The following is a 21,407-nucleotide window of genomic DNA, read 5'->3' on the forward strand; positions in this document are numbered from 1 at the left end:
AACTGGTCTAAATAAGACTCTCCTCTCCCCATAAAACTGGAAGGCAGTCCAGGGTTTGTACAGCTGCTTTAGTATATCTTAAAGAACCAGGCTTCTTTTGTCTTTCTGTTCTGCCATTCTTAGCATAATCCTCCTCATGGTCTCAAGACAGCTGCTGCACCTCCAGATGTTATGCCTCAGTCCCAAGCATTAAGTAGGGGAAAGGTGAAGGTCACACACTTCTCCAAAGACTTCCTTTTTATTCTGGAAGAGTTCTCCCTTAGGACTTTTGCCTGCATCTTACTGGCCAGAACTTTGTCTCATTGCCACCCTTGGCTGCAAGACAGCCTGAGAATTGTGTTCTTGAATTCCAGCCTCTGTAGTTTAGAAAAGCAAGGGATAAGTGGTTGGAATAGATACTGAGTGAGCCTCTTAAGATATTTGTCATATGGCATTTAATTGAAATATATTGATCCACAAGATGTTCTGGATATAGCCCTGCTCCTGCTCTTCTTGTTCTTCTTCACTCTTCTAGCTACTTTCTTTCCTGGTGGTGGAAGAGTGGGGGTTGTGTGTGGGGGGGTAAGGTCTTGAGGAAACATACTTCTACCCTTTCTAGAATATCTATTCCCTTGTCACTCATTCTTCGTGGTATCCTCTAACTACAGGTAAGGAAGAGTCAGTATCTTCTTTGCTCACTTCTGCTCTTTTCGAACAATTGTGCCTTCAGCACTACTTAACACCCTGATCCCTTCTTCCCTGAATATCGAGTCTCAAGGCCAGGTCCTTCCTTAGCCCAAATTTCTTCTTTTACACTCCCAAGGCACTTGAGCGGAACCTCTTTAATGGTATTTATTATTTTCTTTGTTGAAACTGAAACCAAATTATCTAAAGTGGTAGTTGACAAAATGTGTTTTGCATTGTAGGTGCTCAAACTGGTATCTTCTGCTACTATTATTACTGTTAATAATGTCTTATCGCCTATATCAGACTCAGCTTGTTAATGAGAGGCTCTGACTCTGATGTCTGATTCATCATTGTAACCCACACCTGGCCTGGAAATGAGCAATGGTCATAATTAATGCTATGCCCAGATAATAAGGGCGCCGCAGGCAGGTAAAGGGCAACATTTCAAAGGAAGGGTGCTGTAATGGGGATGTGAGAAATGCCAAAACCTGGCTGAGAGTCAGAAACTGGCAGAGAAGACCCTTATTCCGTCGGCACTTAAAACAGGCAGAGTCCGGCTTTATTCACGGGGATCCAAGCCGAGCGCCTCCCCGCCTGAAAAGCGATGAGGTAGGGTATCCGTCATTTCACTCCTCCCCCTCCACTTGGTCCGGAAAGGGAGGAGGGAGTGTATCCCGCGCGGCCATCTGGGATAGCTGCGCACGCGCAGCTTCCGGCTCCGTGTCTCGGGAATTATTTGACACCATCGCTTCGGACCTGCAGAAGGCTCCGATCAGGCGCGCCGCGCACGCGCAGTGGCCCACTTGGCTCGGGAGTTATTTGACGCTGCCGCCCCTGGCAGACGGAAGTTGCCTGAGTAGAGCCCAGCCGGCCGGCCCGACCGGCCTTCGTCGTCCCCAGGCGCCCTCGGAGAGTCGCTGACCAGTGGACGGACCAACTGCCTGAGGACAGCTGGCAGGGGCAGCGAAAACGCTGGCCCAATGGCGCAGGTGGCGTGAGGCGGAAGGCCGAGTGCGGCCGGCGGTGGCGGCGCCCGCCCCAGCGATGCGGGCCCCGCCCGTCGCCTCAGGTAACCGGGCGGCCCTCCCCGTCGCGGTCGGACCCTCCCTTCTCCTCCCCTCCGGGAGGTCCCGGGACGGCCAAGTTCTGTGTCTCGGCCCCGGTTGCTGTAAGGGGCCGGGCTAAGGAAGCATATCTCCACATTTTTTTTTCTGGAGACCCACGGAGTCCGGAGGAACGTAGCCCCGGTCGGCGGCGTCCGTCGGGTCTGATTAAATCCGGTCTAGCTCTTGGGACCTGCCCCGGCCCAAGACGAAACTCTCCTGGCAACCTGGGGGAGGGGGCGGGTCTGGAGCGGAGCTAGACAACTCCGGCGGAGAATTTGGTCCTTCGGAAAGGTTGGTCAGAGTTGCTGCCGTGCTATAGGCACGATGCTGCCTATTGCACAGTGACACTCGGATGAAGAAGAGTTGTTTCTGAAAATAAACAGCTAACTCTTATTAAGCGCTTACTATACGCCAGGCGTTGTGCCGGGTCCTTACGTTCACCACATCTAACTTCACAACAACCCTGTAAGGTAGGATTATTATCCCCATTTTACTGACAAGGCAACAGAGGTCCTGAACGGTTAGGTGACTTACTTGCCCAAGGTCACTTAGCTAGTAATTTGAACCTAAGCAGTCTGACACCAGATTCAAGTTCTTAAATTAGGTCAGTGGCTCTCCAACTTTGCTGCGGGTTAAAATCACCTAGGGCAGCTTTTAAAGATTCCTGATGCCCAGGTAGCACACCCAGACCAATTAAATCAGAATTTGCGGGAAGTGGGGGGCGAGGGGCGGTGATGCCAGACATAAGTATTTTATTAAGGATCTCCATATGATTTCAGTGTGCAGCAAAGTTTGAGAAGTGCTACAGGAGGTAATTCTGCATTTCAAAAGACGTTTCAGTGTTTCTCTAGTTTAAGTGTAGGAAAATCATCTGGGAGTTTATTAAAAATGTGAGTTTCACTGGTAGAGATATTTTCATTAGGCCCACTGACAAGTACACCTTGTTAAAGCCTGTTGGAGTGGGAAGTAACTTTCTCTGCAGCATTTCTGAGTCATCTGGACCTTTTAAAGTGTATACATGTCATGCAAAACTTAGTTTGCAATTTTCCTGAGTATGCTGTAGTCATGGGTGTAGTGTCTCTTACCTCTGGGTCTTCTTTGCATCCTTCACAGTTTCTCTTAGAAGCTGTGTCTTCTTAGACCATCCTTCACAGTTTCTCCCACAGTTTCTCCCCACTTCACACAAAGCCACACACTTCTGATTTCTTACACACACATGCGTGTATGTTTCTTCCTGTCTCTGGATGCCTAAGTCCCAACATTCAAGATGCCTCTGTGACCACTCAGCCACTTTGGGTCTTTGCTGTTTGCTCCTTAGCATCATCATAATGGAATTTACCAATTATTTTTTTCTGTGTTGTGTTTCCATCTCTTTTACTAGATTATAAGCAACTTGAACCTTGTTTTCTCCATCTCTGTATTCTTTCCAGTGCTTTCGCATATAGACTCACAAAGGTTATATTGAATGGAATGTTTGATGATCCCTTTTATGTCATAGACTTCATGCTACAAACAGATTCTTCTCTATTTCCATTTTTGGAAAAGGTATTTGGTAGTTTTTAACCTATAAAGTTTTGTTCTTTTTGCTTTCAGATACTCTAGTTAGGTTCATTAATTTATCCATCCAGCGGTTGAATAAACACATGAGGCACTATTTAGGACTAACTAGGAAATGACTACGTAGGGCTAACTATATGCAGTCAGCTTTTATTGATTTTTGATATCTGATTTTATCACAATCAGATACAATCAGTTCTTTAGTGGAAAGCTTTTTATTGCCTTTAGGCCTTTGCACGTGTTCCCCACTTCATTGTCCAAAATATTGTTAAGTTGTCATCCATTTAATGTCATTGCTTTGTTGGTACTTGGTAAATACTAGTAAATGGAATTGCTATTGGGAATAGTTCATCCTATTCACCAGGAGAGATTACATAAGAAGTACTTAATGAAGATAAAACCTTGAGGTCAGAGGAATTGACAAACTTAGTATATATTTGTTGCAAAATGCCTTAAGTGCTATTGTCCAACATATTTACATGTTTTAAAGGAAGGCAGGGCAATCATTCAGATTGTATTCACTCTCTTGGCTGGTCTTAAAACCATGTAAGGTTTGTAAAAGTATGTGTGTGAAGGTCATTATAAAGAAATTTTTGGACAATAAAGATTTATTTATAGCAGTTAAATATGATGAAGTATGTGACTGAATAAAAACACATTTTATATAATGACATTCTTTGCAGTAAAAGGATTGTTATAGAATGATTTTCTTGCTTCAATTTTGTACTGTTTCTCAATTTTTAGACTAAGGCTAATAGAAACTGATGAGACAGTTCCTGTTAAATTCAGATACTCAAGAAACTTGCCCTTGTTTCTCTAATCAGATATGGGCAGAGTATCTAGTTTTGGCCTCAGCACATGGAAGAAACTCAATCTTTAAGCCTGAGGATCTAGTCTGTCTCTAAAGTAAAGGCGAAAAATTCATATGCTCAGTTAAAGGCCAGAAATGACTAATCATGATAGCCTGAGACCTAGAAATGGATTGTTTCATTTGAGATTCCCATCAGTGTTAGCAGGTGTGTTCCCTGGCATGTGTAAAGACCTTTTATACAGAATATATGATTTCTTTTGGTGCAAGATGATTAAAGGTATAGAATTAAGATATACGGAGTTTAATTCTAAGTTTTTATAGGTGAAGAAAGTAGATAACTTGCCCAAGACTACATGGTTGGCTTCTAGCACATCTAGGACTAGAAAGCAGGCCTCCTTTCTCTGGAAGCAGTATCCCCTTCCACACGTATTCGTCCAATGTGAGAGGATGTCGTTGTTGTTGTTGATGTTTTGTGTGTGTGTGTGTGTGTGTGTGTGTGTGTGTATGTTTGGGGATTGGAAAAGTGGACAGAATAGTCTGCTATGTTTAAGATATTCAATTAGACACATAGTGAGTGCTTGGTGTGTGACCTATACTTTGCTATATAAACTGGGATGCCAAGGTAAATAAGACACAGCCTCTGTCCTCAAGGAGTCTATAGTCAGGATTGTAATAAAGTAAAAGTGTAGTATCTGAGGCAGCCCTGTCAAATAGAATTTTCCGCAGTGATGGAATTGTTCTATTTTTTGCACTGTCAGTGTGGTAGCTACTAGCCACATGTTACTATTGAGCACTTGAAATGTGACTAGTGTAAATAAAGAACTGAATTTCTGATTTAATTTAAATTTAAGTAGTTACATGTGGTTATGGCTACTGTATTGGACAGAGCAGATCTGAGGCATAAAAGATGAGAATTGGTGGTGGTGCTGGTAGGGGACAGGCCGAGTATTCATATTTTTTTGGGCGGAGAGTAGACTGGCAAAAACTGTTTCCACTTTTAGAGAGGAATGTAGGTAGAACCTGTCTTTCTTTTCTTGTAATTCAGGTGTTTGATAGGATCCATAAGAGTTAGAATCTGGTGCATAGGTGAATACATTCCTTTTTAGCCAAACTTGATTTATATTTACCTCATAGGGTCGGTCAATAGAACTACAACAGAAATATAAACTATGGTCTTTTTGCCTTTATTAGTCATTAAGTTATGTGGATGACCTTGAGTGTACTTGTGTGCCTTAAAATCCAACATGGTGCATTTATTTACTCAGTGTTTTGGCACCCTGTACCCTATTTTTCCACAGAAAGAAGGCACATCATGTAATATGTACATTGTATTTGTACATCTCAAAGTATGTTGACTTACGTTGCTTTATTTGATCCTTCTCCCAAGTCACTTTAGCTAGGTACTGTAGGTATTCTCCCTCTTTTACAGATGAGGAAACTATGACAAAGAAACACCAAGTGACTTGTCCAAGGTCATGTGGTGAGATATGGAGTCAGAAAAAGGAAAGAGCATTGGACTTCGAGGCAAGAGGTAGAGTTTCTTGTCCCAGCTCTTCTGTTACTTGATGTGACCTGAGCAAGTCATAACCTTACTTTGTTTCCTCACCTAGTGGCTAGTGACATCTGTCTTACCTTTCTAGCCTTGTTATTAGAATAAAATAAAGTAACATGTGAAAACTCTTTGAAAATGATCAGTTATGCAGAGCTACATTGTTATTAAGATCTCCAGTAGTTTTTTTGTCGTATGATGCTGCCTTCATACCTCATCACATCAGTTATCATGTTGAATACTACCGTACTATGGTTTTGTCATTGATTTCTCTCATCTTCCTCATATGAAACCTTCTCTTGGGCAGCCCTTGTGTCCTGTTTATATCTATAGGACACAATGGTGCCTATACCCTAGGACATACAATACCTGACATGTAGCAGATGTTTAATAAATGTTTAACTAAGTAATTGATATCTGGATTTACTTTGTGAAGTTTAAAAAAAATGTCCTCTGTAATTAGACTTGAAGCTCCTTGGAAACAGGGATAATATTTATTAAGGCATGTAATAAATATTGATTGAATGAACTGATGTAATTAATGTCAGACTGTGGTCTTAGTGTGTCCACCACTGTATTGATCATTTTGGTAATTTGTCAATTAAGCAAACCTTCATGTTACTCTATGGTAGTACCTACAAGTCATACGCTGTTACTCAGCACACAGTCACCCGATAATAGAAACTTCCAGAGAGATTGCCTAAAAATGGGTGCACGTAGAGTTGGGAAGGAAATTAAGTGATCTGTAGAGGAGCAGTCATCTTTCCCTTCCTCCTATCATATTTACTTCTGGAGCATTGAAGGTAGAGACTTCTCTGCTAGCACTTCAGGTTGTTAGCTGACAGAGCCTATCTGAGGAGGAGACTCTTGGGATCCTTAACATAGCAGTCAAAGCCCTTAAGCATCTGACTTCAGTTATATCTTCATATGTCACTGTAGCACCCAACCCTCCCTGCCTTGTTCCCATCCTTAATATAGTAGCTACACTGGAGTTTGCTTTTCTACTTGCCCTTTGGCCTGTCTCGGACACTTCTATCAAATTGCTTTATTAGGAATTCAGTTCCTGTTGTATCATTTCTATGATAAAGTTAAATTTTCTCTCATTCTCTGTCTCCAAGTTTTACTAAATTAATTACCAATCTAGCATTCATAGTCTTTCAAAATTAGTCACTGCTTAACTTTGAAACCTGACCTGCCACCTTCTACATACAGCTTGCTTTTCTGCCACTCTGGGTTTTTAGTTTCTGGTGCTGTTTTTTGCTACTTGAAACAAGTACCCTTCCTCAGATATTTTTCTTTCCTACCTGCCCCTTTCTCTCACTTTTACCCACTCATTTTTCTTATCTCTGTTAAAATTGTAACCTTCCATCACTTTGCTATTCATATACCCCATAAGCTATAGTCGTTCCTGATCTTACCCTGTTGTTTTCCAGCTTGGCCCATGTTTCAGTCAAAAGTAATCTTTTGTTCTCCAAACTTACACAATATCTTGCCTGTAGCTTTTTTTGTTTTTGTTTTTTTTTTTAATGGCATTTAGCACTTCAAGTTTCTAATTTATGTTACAGTTATATATGCATGTCTTATCTCCTCAATTAAACTAGAAACTCGTTTGAAACAGGAACCAAGCCCTATCAATCTATCTCCTTCCTGGTCTTAACTGCATTATGTATAGTAGATGGTTAATAACTATTTGTTAAATAAGTCAACTTGGTGGTTCCTGGCAGTGTCTGAGTTTTCATATGTAAAGTCGGGATACTAATTTATACTTACCAGTTCTGTTACATGATCTATTAATAAAATGGTACTAGTTCCACAACTCAGAACTACTTGCATTTCTCTGTGATCCTTCTAATCTTCAGTCATGTATATATGCATTTAGTTTTAATCATGATATATGTTTTTATTCCTCCATAGAATAGCCATTATTATTGATTGCTTACTACAGACTGGGACATGTTCCAAACATCTTACATTCATTGATACTATAATCACTGCAATGGCACGGAAGTAGGCTATTATCCTGCTGTTATCCCCATTTTACAGATGTGGATGCCCAGACACAGAAGTAGAGTAACTTTTGCAAGGTTTCCCAGCTTGCGGGTGGTAGAGCTGGGCTTTGGATCTAAGAAGTCTAGTTCCAGAGCCCTGCCCCTTAACCAGTCCTCCTTTATATTTTTATGCTGCTTGTCTCTATGTTTAATGGCTACATTATAATATATATAGTTTTTATGTTCTAAGTATGAAGTTATCCTATTATTGACAGACAGTTAAATTATACCCACTTCCCCATCTTATGTACACTAGTACAGTGAATGTCTTGTGTATTTTTTTATTGAGTTACTTTATAAGGAAAAATTAAGTGGTATTGCTGAGTCAAGGCATGTGATGTTACTATGTCTCCTACTATGTATTGGCCAAATATGCTATTCTTGGTGAATGGTTAGAAAAATGACATGAGCCTGAGGTGCATTACAAGCTGGTCAGTTTATTGACCCCATGGCAAGTGGACTAGGCTATCAAGGTACAACATTGTCATGCCATGGTGCTATCCTGAGATACTGATGTGGATATGAACATCTTTGCCCAGGGAGACCTAGGCTGTGCAGCAGTTCCTGGTTCCTGAAAGTAATGATGTTCTCTGAGATCTCTGCATTTGTTGATTTGGATAGTCTGAGCTGCAACAGCAAGAGGAGGTTCTTATTTGTGTGTTTAAGAATAGGCTGGTCACTGTCAAAACTGGCCTAAGAGAATGTAATCCCACCAAATTTGTCACGCTGTGCTCCATCCTCATCTTTTTTCCCCTGACAGCAACAAAACTCGAACAAAGTTATAGGACCTCTAAAGATGGGTTATAAGCCCAGCCCCTGGCTCATAGCTAGGTTGGGGTGACTTCCAGGGCAGCAATAGCTCATCCACAGTGTATGCCACAGGAATGGGGCTAGTTCAGTTACCAAAATCAGCATATGCTTTTATGTTTGCTCAGAGACATAATTGACCCACAGATGAGTTCTTTTTAGCCCATGTTGTGTGGATTGTTAAGAAGCTTGAAGTATTTGCCAATATTTAAAGTGTAGGAAACTTCAAAGAAAGGTCCAAATTTTCTGTATTCTTTTGAAAAATTGGATTACCTGACAATACTGGGTCTACATTCCTTCCAGGAAATAATTGGCTGTGGCTGAGTAGTGGTTGTGCCTTTTAATGGGAGCCTATATTCTCTAGTTTGTCATACCCACCCACTTCACTATTTATTACCTAGATGGGAGGGGTGTGGGGAGGTGTTTAACCTTCTCAGACCTAATATTTATCAGTGATCACTCTATTATCCTGAAATTACTAGACAATAACCTACCAACATATAATTTTTAAAAAATCAGTGAAATTCTTTAACAAGTGAAAAACATAGTACTATCCTTTCAAAAAAAAATTAGTATTTCAAAAAAATGCTCAGGTTCTAGAGGATATAACAGAGTAGTCAGATGCTTATGTCTACTTACAGATTGAGAAGTAAGACAGTAATATAGCACTTAATATTTGACATTTTTACATAAGGGCAAAATAAGTATATATGTAGTTCCTCACAGCAGTGTGTGGTAATTATGTTCCTCACAGCAGTGTGTGGTGTTAGCAACTCAGATGCCACAAGTGGCATGGCCTTTGGTGATGTGATTTTTCTGAAATGGTGAACAATTCTTGGTATGGTAAGGTTCTAAACATAACAAAGTTCAATCTTTTTCCCGTTTATACTATTAATCTCATTACTGGAAGATTCAGTGGGTATTTTAAAAAGGCCCAAAACATTTTGTATTTATATGTAAGATAGAATTAGATTTTGGGGCTTCAACAATTAACAATGATTTTCTGGCAGACATTTGAAAGTCATGTGAAATGTAGCGTAATTATTCATTGTGCAGGATTGTCTCCTGCATCGCAGGATGTCTCAGTTTCCTGACTCTGCCCATAAATACCAACAGCACGCCCCAATCATTGTGTTAACCAAAAGTGCACTTAATATTTCCAAAATGCCCTGTAGGGGCAGTTCTTGTCTATGGAAAACCATTGCCCTAAACTCCTGAATGTATCCTGTTGGCCTTACCTCCTAAAACGAGTTTTTATCACTCGTTTTGCTAGTTTAATAGATACAAAAAGATATCTTAGTTGCTTTACTTTGTGTTTCTTTGATTTCCTTGTTTGTTTCCAGTATTTGTTTTCTCTCCATTGTTTTATTTAATTTGCCTGTAATTGTAATGCACATGTTTGTCCTAATGTGTTTTGTCATATTTTGTTAAAATTTAGTGTTTTTCTGTTCATACATATTAATATTTTAATTCAGCTTTTTAATTGTATCCTTTCTACACCTTTCTACTTTACATGTTTTTTGAAAGTATTTCATTTTCTCACATTTAAACATTAATACATTTAAACAATTAAAATTTTTTACATTTACAAATTTATAAAGTTTTAAAGAAGAATTTAAGAGCTGTTAAACCTGTTTTGATTGGTTTTTTTCCCTGGTTTTGTTTTTGTTTTGTTTTGTTTTGTTTTTAAAGAATGATACTCCTGTCTTCAGAATTGGGAGGGGTAGTAGCTGTTTCTTAAAATGCAGATTCCCAGGCCCCACCCAGATCTGCAGAATTAAGGTTTTATAGGGCTGGGGCCTTGGCATATGCATTTTATACCAGAGGTTCCCGCCACCCCCATGATTCTTAATATATACAATGGAGTTTGAGAGCTAGCTTGTCTTTAATATTTTTTTCCTTAAAACATTTTTTCTTCCAATAAGATATTATTTGGAATGGTTGCTAAATATTAATTCAATATTCCTTAAGTATTTGGAAACTATCAAGTACTTTTTTTTTTTTTTTTTTTACTAATAGCTTAAAACAAATGGGCTTTTTTCAATTTTTATTTGTATATGGTATGCAAAATTTTGGACATACTTAAGTGGAATAAAGGGAACACTTTCTAACATCTTCCTTTTCCCCATGGCATGGATCAGCCTTGACATTCTGAAACATTTATTCAGTATCCACTGTGTGCCAGGGACTAAGATTTAGGAAGTGAGGTTTCCATTCAAAAAAGGTTGACACGCTAGCAGTGAAGATATCTTTACACAGCTAACAAGTAAGCTAATGTGAAACTTGATATGGACAGGTACTCAGAGCTGGGAAGGATGGGTGATTTGAGTCAAAAAATGTTTTACCAAGAGAGGACATTTGAGTCGTGCCTTGAATGGCAGTTCAGTCAGTGGGAGTAGCACAAGTAGTAATATAGGGTATAAAAAACTTGAGTTTGAGAAAAGGAATGAGGTTTTCTAGAAAAAAATTAATGCTAGTCTCTTACCAGTTTGAAGAAAAATTACTTAAGAGATAGAACTTTTAAAAGTTAAAAGATTAAGTGTACCCATGTATTTTGTTTAAACGCTGCTAGCTGGGCAGACTATTCAGAGCAGGTAGAAAATGGAAATTAAATGAATTGGAAAGGCCTGACTGTCCTTGATCATCTTCATGAATATGGCATTTATGATTGTAATATTTGCATTCACACAGATACATTTTCTGTAGTTAAAATTTCTCATTTGTATGATAGATTATCATTTCATGGAGAATATACAGCACAGGAGAGGCAGTACATGCCATGGTTAAGAGCATGGTCCCTGGTACCTGGTTTAAAACCAGCTCTAACACGTTATAGCTCTAAAGACTCAGGTAAGAAGCAAACATCTCTATGCTTCAGTTTTTTCATCTGTGAAACAGAGATAATATTACTTAATATTCAGAGTTATTTTGGTGGTTACATGAGTAGAATATAGTAAATGCTTAGTAAGTGGCAGCTCTTAATATGTTTTCTGAAGGACACCATGACTTCTAGATGTTCCATTACTAGAAGTTTGTGTACCACTGCTACAGAAAATGAAATAGTCTTGAAGAATATTACGTACGATTTGAGGACATAAGTGGGCAATTGTGGGGTGTTTTCAGCATGTATTAGGTACTTGGAAACCATTGACTGAAAAATCTGGGTCTTAGAGTAAACTCTGTCCTTTGTCTTCCTTTCTTATTTAGGGCAGTCCATTCGTCCATCTTTTTCTCTCCTGGAACATAGAGTGAGGAGGATTCCCTCGTGCTCTGAGTGTACCAACTCTGATCATTTTATCCCCGTGCAAAATGGCCGTCTGTCCCAGCTCTGCTCCAAGGCTTCTGAGGGTTCTTTTGGGAAGGTGCTGAGACAGCTGCTTCCCAGGGTCTGCTTTCTTACCTGATCTCACCATGAGGCTATTTTAGGACACTTCTCAAAACATTTAGATGTGTTTTTTTTCTCAGTCTTCTTGAGGCAGTATCTTTACAGGTTCTTTATCTTGCCAGGTAGAGTAAGTCTGTATTTTACTTCCTTTTATTAATTTGCAACAGTATAATTTGACACATAATTTTGTTTTGTCTTTTCAGGTGCCATTTGGATAGTCCTTTAGCGGCACGATGTACTCTGAGTGGAGGTCTCTGCATTTGGTGATTCAGAATGATCAGGGCCACACCAGTGTGCTGCACAGCTATCCAGAGAGCGTTGGGCGAGAGGTGGCAAATGCAGTGGTCCATCCTCTCGGGCAGGCTTTAGTTACTCCTTCAGTGGCTGGTAGTGAGAGTTTGTTAAAGACTGACAAAGAAGTAAGTGTTTCTTCATTTTATTTTACTATGTGAAAATATAAGTTTGTTAATGAAGACTTTATTAAATGATGCCTTTTTAATGGATTTATGCTTACTGTACTGTGACTTCTCAGTTTTGACCTCATTCGGGTTGAGGATTGGGGGCTCAGAGTTTGTGGCAGTTAGGAGGAATATGTTGTACCATCATGCTGCTGGGGCTTTCTGCTAGCCAGACTCAGTTATCCACTTGGGCTTTGTGCCCGAGATAGTCCTGAGAATTGGGCCCTTTCTCCTAAGCTCAAGGGTTAGTCTTCAGATTTCCATCCAGAGGTGTGTTTGGAAGGTCTTCATTCCTATCTGAGGGGCATTTTTCTCTCTTCAGAGTACCCTAGCAGAGACTTGCCCTGAGGACTAGTGCTTGCCCTGGTGCACTCTCCTCTTGGTGTATTTGTAATCCCTTGCTGCTTTGTCCTGGGAAGAGATGACACATGTGTAGGTAGATAGAGGTGCTATGGTACATCCCTGTTTATTCTCCTTTCCTAGCCTCAGAAGGATATGAGGGAATAATCCCTGAATCCGTGTCCTCTAGAATTACACAGTTAAACCATAGTGTGATATCACCAAAGATATCTTCTCCTTTGTCTTTCATCTGCTAATTAGCGACTCGCAATCTCTTTTAAAATTCTTTCTCTTGTGCAGCCAAATCCTGCCCCCTCAATTTGTCACACCTTCACTGTGCTGTTATAGTCTTCTTTAATATTTATTGTTATTATATATTTTATTATATTGTGATATTACTGTTATATATTTTCTACCCTTAGCCTTTGTAGTTGTTCTTGAACTTAGAAATTTCAATACACGTATTTATCTTGATTCAACTTTAGTTTTAAGCTGTGGAAGTCTTTTTTAATCTAAATATCTAGCTAACAAGTTAGCTGTCTTTTTTAGCTTTATGACATCTACAAATGGTCAGCATATAACCTATTTTTCTCATTTTTCCTAAGTTAAAATCTTGCATGGTCTTTGGCATGCCACTGGGCACTTTCTTCCAAAATGATCTTGATACGTTAATCCACTGTTATTCTGTCATCTAGTGTTTCAGTCAGTTATAAATCCAGTTATTCTACCTTCCTCTGGGCCAAATGTCTCCATCTCGTCCACAAGGATCTCCTGCATCTCACCAGATTTCTTGCTAAAGCCAAGATCTTCCTTTGCCAGAGAAAGCTGTTTAAAAGCATGGTGAGAATAGCTTCAGATTTCTAGGTGGAAGACCGGGGTTCAAGTTTTCAGCTTTTCCAAAGCAGTGACTTAGACCAGTTGCTTAATTTTACCAAACTCCAGTTTTCTTACCTATAAAGTGAGGATAGTTTATCCTCTCACACAGGATTATTTTGATGGGTAGATGACATTTATGAAAGTGCTTTGTAAACTTCCAGGATAATACAGTTGTCAGCTGCCTTCATAGTAACCCTGTTAATAAAGGAATGTAGCTCGTCTGGCGTGACTTGTTCTTTTTGAGCAGGCTGGTTCCCAGTGATCATGCTTTTCTTTTATAAGTGCTCACTGATCATCTGCTTAGTAATTTGTCCCAGTTTTGTCTGGAATTCACCAAAACTTTCTAATCTACACTATCTGGAATACAGTTTCATCCTCTTTTTCAAATTGGGCTCTTTTCTTTTTCTCATCACACCTTATTCTTTCTTTATGACTGAAGGCACTGGTTCAGCAGTCTTGTAGGCAAGTTCTTTCAGCCTCTAGGATGTGATTCAGATGGGTCACGAGGCTGGAACTCATTTAGTGCAGCTAAATACCTTTAAAAAATTTTATCTAGCTTCATTCCCTTCTCACCTGCGTTTGTCCTTACCTTTCCATTTTTAAATATTACCTTCTTTGGCAGAGAAAATAGTCATCAGATAAGAGTTGAGCAGTTCATCTTCTTTCCTGTTTTTCGTTAATATTGCATAATCTAGAAATGGAATGCTATTGAATGTACACAATTTTCTAAATGAAACATGTACCCGGTATGCAATAAAGTGGAGAAAAATACCTAAATTTTCTATTCTGCACCTCCATTCTCTGTGGAAAATCAAGATGACCTGTACTTTTTATTTCACAGAAAAAAAAACAATAATGATGTCTAAAGGGTAAATACTAACATAGGCTTAATATTTAGAAATAAGTAATTTTCTTCTTAAAATTTTTGCTTAGGAAATGTCAGTATGTCTTATATATGCAAAATGCATTCTTTAGAATAGACCTGCTATATTTGTTGAGATGAATATACTCTCAATTGAGAGTTTTTTTGGCAATAAAAGAGTTACATTTTAAATTAGTCTGCTGAGATACAGATAGGGATGTTTAGTAATTCTATGCGTATATATATTTTTTTGTTTAGGTAAAATGGACCATGGAAGTAATTTGCTATGGACTGACCCTTCCATTGGATGGAGAGACTGTAAAATATTGTGTTGATGTATATACAGACTGGATTATGGCTTTAGTGTTGCCGAAAGATTCTATTCCATTACCAGTTATTAAAGAGCCTAATTTATATGTTCAAAGTATACTAAAACACCTGCAAAATCTTTTTGTCCCAAGGTAAGCTATACCTGTCTGTCTGGCCTATTATCAGGATCATAGTAAAACATTCATAAATGTTACTTATTTATAATGTAGGAGCTGATTTCATTGTTAGTTTTTTTAGAAACCTTCATTACTTGTTAATTAAAGAATATATTAATATGAAAGCAGAGATGGGCTTATGTAATGTTTACTAGGCATTTTTAACAACTGTGTGTTCATTTTAAAGGCTTTGGCTTTCTTCTGAATCTGATAGCTAATAGATATTAAAATACTATGATACCTTTCCTTTCCACTCAAAAAGACATTACTTTTGCATGTCATAATTATTATATCCACTTAAGCTTTCTACCTTAAAGTGAATCGTTCTTATGAGAGAATGAAGACATTGAAGTAAGCAGAGTTGACATTATTATGGGCAAATTCATAGTAGGCCAAAAGATTATCTTGACAGTTTGTTACTGATTTCTGCCCTGTCCCCAATATTTAAGGCAAAGACCTTAAATATTGTAATGTAGGATATGTTCCTTAGTTGTGCTTAAGTTTTTTTTCCAATTCTAAAAAAAATTTGTCATATATAAGTTAATGGAGAAAAAAGCATTAGTTTCCTACCCATTTGTGGGGATTTTCTGTAAGAAAAATCTGTTTTGAGCTGTTTTTTATGTCTTTGAAAGAGACAAGGGGGCTTGCCTCCTTTTCTAAAGTTCTAGTTAGAGCTTTTGGTCTGTCAGATGTGAGGGACTTTGAATCATCCAAAAACTAGCTCTATAAATTTTAGCTTTTAATTTACCAGGAAGATTACTTTGGAAAATCTGAATTAAAAAGGAAAAGTCTCCATTTAGAACTCTGATGTCTAGAGTCAAATGTAAACTCCTTACCTTGTGTGAAATGTCTCCTGTAATCTGGCTCCTAACCAGATTAGCTGCTACTAAATCTGCATGAGCCCTGCTCTTTGGTTAGACTCATAAATTAAACATTCTCAAGACTCTTTAAAGATCTTCTCCATTATCACCTACCCTTTCATCTCGCTCTCCTAGCGTCTTCTCCCTTTTGTTGGTTTATCTTAAATTCCGCCTTGTAAAGAAAAGCCTTACCTGACTATCAAGGCCCACAGTGATCACACTTTTGTAAACCTACTTACTTTTGTGTCATTCTTATATCCACTGTTTTATTGCTTATCTTTTAAAATGCGAATGTCTCATTTCCCCATCTAATCTACTCAAGGGCAGGAACTGGGCTTCCACAGTGCAATACTGGTATTACCTAAGATGTGAATTAAATGCTGGTTGCTTGTATTTATTGATTTCAAATGGAAATAATAACAGGAAATGGTTGGTAGTAATTAGCATATTATTTGTGGCTAAGCAGGTTCTTCTCAAATGATATAATAGCTTTAATGCTTTCTTGTCATTTCATTTAGGAGACTAATTTGTTGGCCTTTTAGTGCATGGGACAATCTCCTTCCTCTTTGTACCCTTACCACCTCTCTGTATTCAGTTAATTTGTATTGATGAAAAAAGTCAATGGCATTTGAATTAATTAGGCTTTTGCTTTTCTCTTTTGAGACACATGTCCACCTTATAAATTGTTGATTTTACTATTTGTTAATTTGTTTGTTTTCTCAAAAGTGTGTGTACATTACCTCTGAGAAGGTACTGAACTGAATATTAGCATTCTTTGGGCCAGTAATGTCTTAAGGAGCTGAATAATTTCAGGGCTAAATATTGTGAGTTAGGATTTCATCTCCTATTGGAAATTTCAATTTTTTAAAATTTAGATCACAAAATTATCATCAAGTTTACTCAGTTGTTTTTATAAAAAGTGACACTCAAAATAGAGGAAACTGCCTTTAACACTTTGCTAGAGATTAAATCAGTGGTTGTGACCTTTCTCATTTGCCTATCAGTTTGATTTCTTTTTTTTTTTTGTATAAGTGAGAGGATAGTGAGCCATCTTTTAAAAATGAATAGGATTTCAATATATTGCTCAAACTACTATACTTTAAAAAATATGATATTCTTATAAAGCAGCGGTTAGCAAACATTTTTGTAAAGAGCCAAATAGTAAATATTTTAGGCTTTGTGGACTGTATGGTGTCTGTCACAACTACTCAGTTCTGCTGATGTAGAGAAATACATAAATGAATAAACATAGCTGTGTTCCAATAAAACTTTATTTACAAAAACTGATGGCAGCCCAGTTTTGACCCATGGGCCGTAGTTCACCAGTCCCTGTTCTAGAACAGTTTTTCTGCAGAGTACAAGTTACTTTTGAAAATTTGGGGAGAAAAGGAAAATCACTGGTGTTTAGACTTTTCTATTTATTTTTTAGTGAAGATTACTTTGTTTCTCTTAGTTTTAGAAACTTGGACACTCCTCCTGAATTTAGGCCTTCTGGGTGAGGCTCCTGTACCAGATGTTTCCTTTCTGTCACTGGGCAGATAACCTGGAAATAGTGGGTAGGCCTAGGTTACCATTTGGGAGGCATGCAGTGTTACTGCTTGCTTGGAAGAGTGTCAGCCCCAGTGTAACTAGTGGTATTTTAATTTCTTATTCTGGGCTTCCTCTTATGTGGCTAGATGAGGTTTGGGGCTATTCTATAATTTTTTATTCTTCTTCAAGTAGCAGAGCAACAGATATAAGCTTGAGCCCTCATGGCATCACATGGACTGGATTCACCTCCAGCTGAGTGTGGGACATCTCCCTGCTCTTGGGGGCTCTTGGCTTTTCCTAGGTGAATATCTCATCATTTGCTTTAGGTCTGACTTTTGGTGTCATTTGTTTGCAACTCTAGGGTAAGTGTCTGGTTTTCTGAGTCATAGCTTAGAATCTGAGGATCTCTATCCTAAGGGGTAGAAGTTCCAGGGATATTCACTTCATTTTTGGATTTCTTGAGGAGGCTCTGAGATTTCCTACTCTGACTCAGATTTTTTTTTTTTTTTTAATTTTTATAAGTTTATTTGAGCCAAACTGACGACGTGTGCCAGAGGGCAAGATCTCAAATGCTCCGAAGAGTAACAGTTTTGCAGCTTCTTTTATGCATTTGAAATAAAGAGGGATGATTCAGATATGTTTTATCAGTTCTTTGTGACATGTCATACATAATATAATAGAAACTTGGCCTCAAGATTTATTCCAGTAAAGTTAGTTACTTGTCTTGGGTTTCACAAGGGAGATCTGGAGGCCAACTCACCATTTGCTAATGCAGTGGGTTTCCTGCTATTCTCAAAATTCTGAGGTCTGCTTTGGAGAGTAGGGATAAGGGTTGGGGCTTGGATCTCTTATCTTCCTTCTTTTTCAACCCCAGCCCTTATACTCTGACTTGTTTTATTCTGTTGGGAAAAAATGGTCCTGTGTACTAAAGAGAGTTGTAAAACTGTTCTAGGCTATCTTTAAAACCTTTGGAGTCCCCATCTTGGGTTAAGATGCCTTTTTTTTTTTTTTAAATTAGAACAGCAGTAGCAGGTGCTCATCTCTGAGGCAATTGCCTGTATACCTCAAGTTTTTGGGGCCTTAGGCTCTTTGCTAGCAGACATTAGCTTCAAAGAAACTGTGAGCACTATGAAATCCCATGCAGAATTCTTATGAATGTACATTTAAAACATTTTTTAAAAAGAATGTAAAGGCTGTTCTGCTTCAGTATGAGCAGCAGGAGTGGCTATGGATATTTATTCATTCAGCAGAAACCTATTGCATACCTCTTATGTGTCAGGCACATTGTACACAGAAAATTCAGAAGTGACACTTACATTTCTAGCATTACCCTCCTCCCCAGGAGCTTTTAGGCTCTCATAGAAGTGATAGGTAGACAACTGAGTGCCAAGTTGTATGATGGAGAAGTAGCTTTGAACTGAAGAGAATGTACCTAATCATGCCTGCTGATGATGCTCTTAGGGAGCATCATTGGACTATTGTGTGCTGTGTCTGTAAGTTGCCTGCCCTTAAGCTGTTGCTTTCTCTTCTCAAGGCTTGTCAGTGATATCTGTCTGTCTGTCTTCAGACAGGAACAGGGCTCCAGTCAGATCCGACTATGCTTACAGGTCTTGAGAGCCATTCAGAAACTAGCCCGTGACTCATCCATCATGGCCCGAGAAACCTGGGAAGTCTTACTGTTATTCCTTCTGCAGATTAATGATATACTTCTAGCCCCGCCAACTGTTCAAGGTTTGTTTATTTTTTTTCTAATTTCGGAGCTTCAAACACAGTTTACTTTTAAATTTTGGCACAATAGTTGACAAGCCAAGATTAACAGTTCTTAGAATGGAAACCCTTAAAAGCACAATATGAAGTTATTTTACCTTCAGCGATGGCAGAGAGGGACTCAGTGAATTAATGCATTTTTGATAATGATAGGAACAATAGCTTGTTTAGTATATTAGCTAGAACCTGTATAGGAAACAACTGATTAAATTATAGCCTGTATATAGTGTGCCTGATTACAAAGTAGTTGTCAAAGTAGACTCCGAAAACTTAATAGCTACAGAGATATTTTGTTTAGCGCATGAAACCTATATAGTCTTCAAAGGGTTCTATTTGGAAGTATGTTGCTTAGCCATTAAAAACCCTCCAATTTTCTAAGACTTTAGAGTGTATTTTAGAAGCCCTGATTTGTATGTTATAGCACAGCGTACAGACTGTAAGTCGATATTCTAGTTCCAAGTTCCCTGTTGCTTATTCATCTGTGTAGTCTCTACTAACACATGTGAGTGCGCTTGTGCTCTCATGGAGATGCAGTGTCCAGGAAAATATCTAAAAGGTATCGTGGAATTTTTGTGTTCAGAGGAACTACATGATAGTATTGACAAAAGCTGGCCAGTTACTGATTTGTTGTCTCTCTGTTACACACTCCCCAGGCCTGGGACCTTAGCAACACAAGGCAGGCAGTTTATCCCCTTCTGGGGCTCATTATTGTTGAAACTTTGTTTTTGTTCATTTGACGTAGGCATCCTTACAACTTTTTGTTTTAGTCCCAAATTTGCCTCCTGGAGCTGTGCAGAGCCCAGACCACTGCTGTTATCCCTAGTTTCAGGACTCAGAGCAGAGGAACAGCTCTATTTTCATGGTTGAGGCTCTGTGCTGCCCAACACTAGTTATTTTGTTTCCTTCTTTGTCTCCCTCTCCCTCGAAGGGGTGGTTTTCAAACACCTGAAGCAATTTTTAGCTAAGTTCGGAGGTAGATCTCGGTATTTGTTCTGATTCTTTGACTCATTTGGTTGTGTGATTTGGGCAAGTTACTTAAATTTCCTGAACCTGTTTTCTCACCTTCAAAACAGGTTAATAATTGGTAATAGATAGTGTAAATACCTCTCCTGTAGAATTAATGTGAGGATTATGGGCAGTCATGTATATCAACTACTTGACAAGGAAACTGACTCCTAGTAGTCACTCGTTATAGGCGCTCATCCTTTCCCTTCTCCATTCTATGCTCCTGTCCCACTTGCTGGAAGGTTAAGTTCTTCAGTAAGAACTCAGCAGGGGTGACTTGAAGATTTTCAAAATGATAATTGGTTGATGTATCTACGATTTCCCTCATAGGAGCTCTTAAGAATAGTTTTTTTTCCCCTCACTATAAAGTGGTTATTTAAGAGTCAAAACTTAACATTGCAATTATTTTAATTTTTTGGCCAGTTTTTTTAAATTAGCGAATTAAAGATTCTGCTTTAAAAATAAGTATACCAAAGATATGTTTTCTTTTTGTTGGTAAGGTGGTATTGCTGAGAATCTAGCAGAGAAGTTGATTGGTGTTCTCTTTGAGGTTTGGTTACTAGCTTGTACTCGGTGCTTCCCAACACCTCCTTACTGGAAAACAGCCAGGGAGATGGTGGCTAACTGGAGGCACCACCCAGCAGTGGTGGAGCAGTGGAGCAAGGTCATCTGTGCGCTCACTTCAAGGTACGTAATTGACTTGCCTTCCTTCATCCATCTGGCCTTAGGCAGCGTTCCCCTAGTTCTGTGTCTTTCTGGGATTCATGGAATGCATTGTGAAAAGCCTGTATCCTGTATCTGTTATTACAGTACTTTAGATATAGAATGGAACCACTTTTTAAAAATAGATATAATAGTTTGGCTAGTGTCTGTCTAATCTGAAACCTTTCAGACTGAGCAGGTATCTTGGAGAAGCAGATAAATTCTGTACCCTACCTCCCCCTCCCTCCCAAAAAAACCTATCCTTAAAATATTCATGATCATTATTTTTAAAAAAGAAACTATAGAAATGTATAACAGAAAAAAGTTAAGTTCACCAGAAATACTATTATATATATTCATACATAATTTTACAGAAATGGGATCATACAGCAATGTGCTACTTTGTAACAAAAGTAGGCAGTTTTTAATAATAGTTTTACTTTTTTTACCACTTATATATAATACCATTATTATTCTATGAGTAAAGTGGTAGGCTTTATTTTTTTCAGACTTGCTTTTTCATTTCAACCCTACATGTTATAATATATAAAAGATGAGGGTTCTTTTTTAAACATCTTTACCATACCATATCAC

At 38.5% G+C, this 21,407-nt stretch overlaps 1 protein-coding gene across 1 annotated transcript in view; it reads left to right on the top strand.

Moving 5' to 3' along the window:
• The first annotated feature begins 1,482 nt into the window (after window positions 1-1,482).
• The window catches only part of RALGAPB (Ral GTPase activating protein non-catalytic beta subunit), a 76,711-nt gene continuing 56,786 nt past the window's right edge, over window positions 1,483-21,407 (top strand). Inside the window, exons 1-5 of the mRNA XM_011366631.2 lie at window positions 1,483-1,735; window positions 12,133-12,348; window positions 14,723-14,925; window positions 18,907-19,070; window positions 20,612-20,798. Of these exons, the coding sequence (XP_011364933.1) occupies window positions 12,163-12,348; window positions 14,723-14,925; window positions 18,907-19,070; window positions 20,612-20,798 (740 nt within the window). The 5' untranslated portion in view covers window positions 1,483-1,735; window positions 12,133-12,162. The remainder of the gene's footprint in view (window positions 1,736-12,132; window positions 12,349-14,722; window positions 14,926-18,906; window positions 19,071-20,611; window positions 20,799-21,407) is intronic.

This window comes from Pteropus vampyrus, unplaced genomic scaffold (assembly GCF_000151845.1).
Source record: "Pteropus vampyrus isolate Shadow unplaced genomic scaffold, Pvam_2.0 Scaffold125, whole genome shotgun sequence".
NCBI classification, from domain to species: Eukaryota; Metazoa; Chordata; class Mammalia; order Chiroptera; family Pteropodidae; genus Pteropus; species Pteropus vampyrus.